Source organism: Nematolebias whitei, chromosome 1 (genome assembly GCF_014905685.2).
Source record: "Nematolebias whitei isolate Nwh7 chromosome 1, NemWhi1, whole genome shotgun sequence".
In the NCBI taxonomy this organism is placed as follows: Eukaryota; Metazoa; Chordata; class Actinopteri; order Cyprinodontiformes; family Rivulidae; genus Nematolebias; species Nematolebias whitei.
This window is the reverse complement of record NC_056498.1, coordinates 65,141,014-65,149,396: the sequence shown is the minus strand read 5'-3', so window position 1 is coordinate 65,149,396 and position 8,383 is coordinate 65,141,014. Positions and strand designations below refer to the sequence as shown.

Genomic DNA, 8,383 nt, shown 5'->3' with positions numbered 1-8,383 from the left:
GGCTTTAACAGGCTACTTGAGTAATCTACACATCGATTCGTAGGACACCAATTGAGATTTTAATTTCACGTCGAGTATTCGTGGTGACGTCATTACGTCGCCGCTATGTCATTGCATCACGTGTCACGTGATCTGCACCGGGTGCGGGTTACAAAATGGATTCCTCCAAGCAGACGGATGGAGCAGAGCAGGCCCAGTCTTGACAAACAGGTAGAAATGCATCAATAGTATGGAAATATTTCACTAAAGATGAATCTTCTGGTTCAGCTACCGTAAGAAAACAGAAAATGAAACAACTTCCTGACTGTTTGGAGCGAGTTGCGAACCGGTGTTACACCATATTTTGTGACCACTGTGTATTGTGACTGTAGGGGGCGGTGTTGCATGAACTGTTGCAGGTCACAGAATATGGTGTAACACCAGGTCCAATTGACCAAACCAGAAACAACTTCCTCTGACCTTTTTTCACAAACAAAAAGCAAAAAATATGAATCTCTAAACCTATAAAAAAAATATATATATAAACATATTAATCTCTAAAACAAAACTTAATGCTCACTATAGCTGGCAATGGTGCAGGTGGTCATCCGACCCACTGTTTTTAGTTTAGTTTTTTACGTGCTGCATGTTTCTTTCACTTTTGCAGCTTAATAATAATAACTAATAGTTTAGTTTTTCCTGTGACTTATTTGATGTATAATAAGTGATATGAGCATAATATACGCTCCCAATGTTTTGTTGATCCTTTTTTTGTAAATAATGACCTTTTTTGCGGTTTTATTTATTTTTGTATCTTTAGATCCTATGATGTCATCAAGTACTCGAGTTCTACTCGAGTTTTACTATGTTAATGTCAAGTTTAAAAATGATGTAGTCGTTCAACCCCTATATACACACACACACACACACACACACACACACACACATATATATATATATATATATATATATATATATATATATATATATATATATATATGAATAAATAACATTTTTGTTTGGGTTATGTGGAATAATTCTTAATAAATATACGTCCAATACAAATAATAGCAAATGCATGAATGATTCACATCACAGATCCAATCATTTACAATACTTTTCAAATAAATTTTGATTTAGTTATGGCAATAAAACAAACAAGTAACACATATATCATTTATTAGATTTTTTTAAGTTACATATTTCAGTATATATTTTAAAAAAGTAGTAAGCTATGTAAAACGTTCTTGTTCATAATTGTTCATAAAGAAAACAATTAGCAAAAAGTTATTCGTAGTCATTTTGACTGCAGGATGCTTTAAAAAGTGTTAAATATCACTACAATAAATGAGACTCTGAAAAATATTTGATGAGAAGACAGTTTCATATCTCAAAAAAAAGAATAAAGAAAACAGTTTGAGTTGCATCTACTGACTTTGTACAGTTTACAATGTTTCAGTTTACTGTCCAGAGCCAGTAATCATTGTAAACTTATGTGTAATCTCGTATTTGACCACTGGTGTTACGGTAATATTACAAATGGCTACAAAGAGAATATAAGAACAGAGCCTTTAACCTCCCTGCTTACAAATGCTTTGTGAATAAATGTTATATTTCTATGTCGCTGCACTAATTGGGTCACCAATGTGGCACACCAGGATATTTCACTTGAGAGACCTAGAGCTCCTGAGGCACTGGGCTGGGTATTTATTGCCCAAGGCCAGTACTGTCACGACCTGCACACAGCCTAACCTTGTCAGACATGAAATCTGCATCACGCTCAAATTGATGTTTTACTATGTGACACATTATGAATATTACATTACAAAACCGTAGACGTTGTCAGTCAAAACAGAACGGCTTTCCTCACCAGTTAGATAAGCATGCAAGGAGAAGCAAGGGGGGGGATGTGAGGGCAGGGAGGGGGTAGCGAGAGACAAAAATGAAAGAAGAAAAGATTATTCAAGAAAGGCATGGGTGGTAAATGTTTAATAGGAGACACAGAGTCAGAAACAAGCACTTAGGGCTAAAACAGACAAAAGAGAGTATGCTTTTCGCCTTTTATCACATTTCATGTAAAGGACCCTGACAAATGGTGGTCATATTGCCTGGCTCGAGGCTCGGCTTGATGTTTAATGCATCATCTGCTCTGGTAAGGCAGAGTAGTAAACACTCATTTGTGGCGATGACTAGTCACACATGAAATCCATTTTGCAAACTGGAGTGTGGAGAGGCCAGTTTGACAAAGCTTTTAGAGTGACGCGGTTGAATCCACAGTCTGGTTGCGAAATGCAGAGGCTGGTGGTCAAAACAACAAACATCTCCAAATTTATTACAGCTGGAAAGCTACAAAACATGTCTAACTTAAAGCATTAAAACTCAAAAGATTATCTGTTTTTCTTATTTATCTATTTGGGTACATAGCTAAATATCTAGTCTAAATACAAAAAAACCGCTCATTTAAGTGTGAAATCATGACAGTTTAGTAACAGACCTGTATCGCTGATAGTCGTCCTCGTCTTTATCCGGGCTAACCAGCTGGTTGGGGCAGGCCTCGTTCCCCAGCAGGCTTAGGTACTGGAGTGATGGGGTCAAATCAGCTAAGTGTTCCAGCAGGGCCTCGATATCAGTCAGGTGTCAAAGGGCGGATGTCAAGGACCTAGCGCTGTTAATTACATTAGCATTTACTACCCACACGGCCCCTCCTAGGTCTGTCAGCACTAAAACACGTCACTGTCAAATTTACTGAGGTGCTCAAAGAGGCTAGTCAGTGGCTTTGTGAGACTGGGCAGACAGAGGGGCAATTTAAGGTGCAGGCTTTGGCATATAGCACTGACACAATTTGGCTCCTGCTCTCACTCTTTCTCTCGATCTCTTTCATTTCCTAGGTGGTCGGGTGCACAACAGTGACAAAATGATGGATGCCCTGTGGTTCAAATAGTCCATGCTTCTCAGAGCTGCGCTGTGGAAAAGTTGTGTGAAACGTGGACAAAAACAAACAGCCTCTAAGCAGACACATTCATCACTAATACATTTGCTTGGAAAATTGAGCCCCAAAGTGTCAAAATACAAGTGCACTAATGCGGAGCTCGAGCTTTAAAATGGCACAGTGCCACGGCAGGATGTACATAATTGGCCTATTAGCATGTGCCGACCACTTCACAACCAAACTGAGCACACAGTCCCAGATGCACACTTCAAGGAGTCCCAGTTTTTATGTTGACTCTGGAAGTGTGAGTGTGTTAGAACGTGTGAGAAACTGTGCATCGTTACCCAGCGGGATCTGCATAACCAGAGGAAAACAGGACACGCTACAGAACCTGCTCTGAGGTTTAGAGAGGAAGTTCACACTTCTGTGACTGATCATAAACAGCCTCAATATATAAATCTCATATATATGCCTTAAATCTACAGTGACTCTGCATAGCTCTGTGCTTAAAATGTTTACAGTGGCTGGCAAGCAGAGTACAAAAGTGCAATAGTCAGTGGTAAACTGTAAGAATTCAGGTGCAAAGCTGCCTTTTAATCCTCATTATTTTCTGCTATGATTGAAAAAAAAAAGACAAATACTTGATAAATTGTTTTCTAATATTGTGCAATTTTCCAATACTTCTTTTTCTCTGAGGATTAAAGGTATTTGTTATATTGGGTGTTAAATCTGATTCCACTAGAGGTCCCTGTGGTTCAAAAGCTAGTCGTGTGTGGAACTGTGTGTCAGCCAAAACCCTCTACTCTCTTTTGCAACACAGAGTGCTTCCTGCAAAAGTACCTCTTTAAGACAACAGAGGATTGCACAGACGTGAGAAAGATTGCAAAATAAACATTGATTTAAAGATTGAGGACTCCTAATTATGTTTGCCTCGTTGATTTTAAATCAAAACACAATAAAAAAAGGACTCTGATGCTTTTTTTAAAGGATATTTGGTTCTTATTGAGTGTCAGGGTGTGCAGGTTGGGTAACCTGGGCAACTGGAGGTCATTTCCAAGCTGATTGTTGTCGACGACCAGCTCTTCCAGCTCAGTGAACATTTTGAGGCCTGCCAGTGACCTGTAATGATAAGGAAACAGCAAAAAATGGTTATGGCTTCAAATCTGATCAGCAGTTACGGTGCAGAAATACATTTTTCAGCCTCTCTTTTTCACACACCAGGAGAGCATGGGTCTGTGCCTGTCAGGGAAGTGAATGACAAGAATTTGTGTTGCTGAGCTCCCCTGGCATGGTGAGGCATCCTTCAGCGGCTGGCAGGATGAGGGATGGGGGTCACTTGTGAGTAGCCAGGATTCAAAACAAAAGGCTTCAGAAATGCAGCGAGCAGGATGAATTTGTCAATGTCTTGTGCCTTGAGGCGCCCAGTTTCGCCTGACCCTAACCCTCCATTCCCAAGACAAATCACTCTGTCACAGTTCACCTTCACTCCCCAGACACAAATTTAACTTGTCATCCATCATTTTCACAGAGGAACCGGAATACACCCGCAATCACAGATGGAATGGAAGGGAAACTTTTTTTTTTTTTGGGCTATTGTATCATGATATGGGTTAGAGTTGGGATTTTAGTATCAAAGGATTTTTTTTATTTTATTTTTAATGGGAAACATTTTCCTTTTCCGTACCATTTTATAACACATTGCAACAAGGTGAGGGGGTCATCTCAGCTCCTTTCCTCTCTCACACATGTACACATTAACACAGGCATAGAATTGATGGAAGGTTGTGTTAGAAGTTATGTTATAGACCAACAAAGTTCAACTTCTAGAAGCACCATGATGGCATGTTGTCTAATCACTCACTGTCAGAACGCCATGTTAAAGTGTCCCAGGACACTTCATTGACATGTAAATCTGACAGAACCAACACTGAAGGTTTTACAGTTCTAATTTGATTTTTTTAATTTTTTTATCTGTATATATTTTTTATCATTTGTTTATTTTTTTAAAACATTTAAAAAGTTAATTGTGAAAGCCAATTAGTAAAATTTATCGATCTAAAGAAGCCAGCAGATTGTGATAAATTTTCACTTGGTCACAGTTTCCCATCCTGAGCAAGCACAAAGGCAACAGTGGAAAGGAAAAACTTGCTTATGAGTGGAAGAAACTTCCAGCAGAACCAGACTCGGCCATCTGCTTCGACCAGATGGGGATTGAGAGGACAGGAAGTAGAAACAAACACAGAATGACAGGTCCAGGTGAAAAATATCCACATGTCCACATATAAAAATGTAAACCAGCTTTGAGGCTTAATAATGTGATGAAGTGATGATATATGGTTTTTACAACTATGGTTGCAGGATTGAATGACAACAAATTTATCACCAAGGGAAGACTGATGATGCCGAGCAGCTACTTTGCATTTAGTTTAAAAATTTACTTAATCACAAAGGCGCTTGCTAAACTGAGTTAATTAGTCATGTTTTGAAAATGATACGAGGGACACCTCTGTCACATAATGTGTTGCACTCCTTGTCAGTGAAACTAACGCCTGTTCCTTGCTGCTTTTTGTTCCGAAATACTCGCTTCATTTTCAAAAGCACACCTTTTGCAGGACAAGACTGACTCCATCTGTGATTCATAGCCTCTGAACCAGGGGTCTGCAACCTGTGGCTCTGGAGCCACATGTGGCTCTTTGGTTCCTCTGCAGTGGCTCTTTCAAGGTTTGACCAAAACTGACAAAACAACCACTGCCGATTTTAACAGCTTCAAGTCATTTATTTTGCAAATTTGCAAACAATAACACCGATTATGTAAATCAACAGAATATTAAACTGTTTTGGCATTGGCAGAGACAATTTGATACGTTTTTCAAGATTTATCAACAAAAGGCATTGGTGCAATAAAAAAAAAAAATATATAAGTATTATGTTGACATCATTGTCTGTTCCTATACAATGATGAAATTGGTTCTCTGCATTTAACCCATCACACCTGCTGCAACCAGGTGGAGCAGTGGGCAGCTTTTGAGTGCCTGGGGAGCAATTAAGGATTAGTATTTTAGTATTAGGGATTAATATTCAACCAAACACACATTTCAAAACTTTTTGTGTCAAGTTCATGAAAAAAAAAATCCCTTAAATGGGTATTTATAAAGACATTTGGGGTATTTACATATGCAAATGTTAGCCGTTAGCTGTTGCACCTCTGGTGCAGCCTGGGGCATTTGTAGCAGGAACATTATATTTCTGCCTAAATATCTGTGTAGGTCTAGAGCAAAACTGACAGAATATCTGTTAAACAGCGTTTGAATGAATCGCTATGAAATTTGTGAGATTTAAATTGCTATAAAACAGCAAAAAAAAAAATCACTTTGAAATGGGTCCCACTCAAACAACCCAATAGTTTGTCAATCAAATCAGAAACAAATATTAGCTCTCCTACTTGAGGCTGTTCAAAGAGCTATCTACAACTGGTAAGATATACATAGTTTATAACTTTTTCACAAAACCCCATTTAAAAAAAAAAAAAAACTTGTTATTTAACACACTATTTTCTTCACTTGTTCTATTTTGTAACTATGTTTTGCAAACACTGCTATAAGCTGCATTTGGACACTGTCCTGAAAATTACTAGTGCATAAAACGTTCAGCAATTTCAATCATCGAAACAAAACAATTTGAGTTTCTTCTCAGATTTGAAATGAACATTCAGTAAGTGCATTGTTGGATGTAAGGCGGATTGAGCCAACATCAACATTTTGAACACACACACACACCAAAAACTGACAGCCCATAGTCAGTGCGCTGGCAAACCTTCCTGCTGACAGCCTCTTATCAGCTCTGGTTAATGCAACAGCAAGATGGATGAATGGAGAAAGGTGGCAGTTTTATCAAATCCAGTTTGGATTTGCTTTTATCTTATAAAGATTCTCATCTTTAAATGGAGGATGCTGCTACGTTCAATCAAAATACAAATCAAAATTATACTTTTCATTAGTCTGCTAAATTCTCTGATGAATAATACACGTAAAAATGTAGAAAAACCTGTTTTCCTGGATTTTATCCAAATTACACAGTTTCATTAAATCATACGTGTAACTATGAGTTATTGGCCTGCAAACATTAAAAAGGTTTAAACATTTCTTCAGCACTGTTGATGTATTTGCACTGGCACCAAGTTCCAAGTAACATACAATTAATCTAGCTGTGTACCATTTGATAATGAGTAGTTAGGCAAAATCTCCTACCACCTTGGATAAACATTTAATTTAATGTGAACAAAGGCTGCTTAGAAACCACTGCCAACTGTGTATGAGTGCATGTGGATGTATGATTGTGTGTGTGTTTGTGTGTGTGTGTGAGATGGGCTGCAGTCCTGTGGGTTATGTTATTAGCTGCTCGGTTAAAGGGAGCCGCGTGACACAGGAGGGAGCCTTATTAATTGTTGTTTTCATGTCACCACCACTGCGTGCACTGGCTGATTTAATCAGTTAAATTCACAGCCAGGGGAGAGCCACTAAGTCCCATTCAGCATTAGCTACAGTGCAGAGACTGAACTTCTAATGCTCTCCAGCTTTCCCTGCTCCCTCTGCACACCACCAGAGCTAGTTTTATTATTTTTTATAAGCTTTCTCGTTTAAATGTGTGACTCTGAGAACTATCAAAGTTTAAGCCCTGCATTAAAAGTGCATTCCCTATAAAAAATAAAAACATAGCTTTGCATTCAACAAAACTAATGAGACTAACTGGCTTGAATCACTATGCTACTGGGGTTTGGTTAAAGGCAAAGAAAAAAAAAAGGAAAAAGCACACAAACAAACATAAATTACATAGAAAAACAGTTTTATAATGCTATTTTAGTTGAATTTTACTTTTCTTTCTGAAACTGTAGCACTAAACGGAAAAAAAGTAAAGATATTGTGTAATAAGTCGTTCTTTTCATGGTAAATTTCATTTTACCTGGTTACTGTAATCACACTAGTTATTATGATTTCCAACGATGACAAATTTTATTTCTCTTTTTTTTTGTAATACTAGTCAGCCTAAAAATTTTGTTATTTTTAGGAGCATAAACTATACAAAGAAAATCTTATAAAAAAAAGGAAAAAATAAAAAGTAAATGATTGTTCGGCAACTCAAAAAAAAAATGCAGACAAAAGGGGTTTCTATGTGTGATCAAATGGCATTTTGTTAAGAGGAAACACCAAGAGGCAATAACTTTAATAAGGTGAGGCAATGGATGTCTTCTTGTTAAGATAATTATGGTCAGCCTTATTGTCAGAGCTAATACTTCACACGGGCAGCCTTTCGCTTTGACTACCACTTAGCCTTTGTAAGCCCACCATTATACATCATACAATGCTGCGTGCATCAGCCTACATGCTTTAGAGCTTACATAAGTGGAGGAGGTATGTGCACTGAAAACCCCCTCCCTATCTTCAAATATCCAGTCTGGTGAGCAGAGAGAGGAGATAC

The 8,383-nt window shown here is 38.0% G+C and overlaps 1 protein-coding gene across 1 annotated transcript in view; it reads right to left on the bottom strand.

Moving 5' to 3' along the window:
- Positions 1 to 2,451: 2,451 nt before the first annotated feature.
- Positions 2,452 to 8,383, bottom strand: part of lrmda (leucine rich melanocyte differentiation associated) — a 226,672-nt gene continuing 220,740 nt past the window's right edge. Inside the window, exons 4-5 of the mRNA XM_037697755.1 lie at positions 3,901 to 4,027; positions 2,452 to 2,613 (exon numbers count right to left, since the gene is read on the bottom strand). Of these exons, the coding sequence (XP_037553683.1) occupies positions 2,452 to 2,613; positions 3,901 to 4,027 (289 nt within the window). The remainder of the gene's footprint in view (positions 2,614 to 3,900; positions 4,028 to 8,383) is intronic.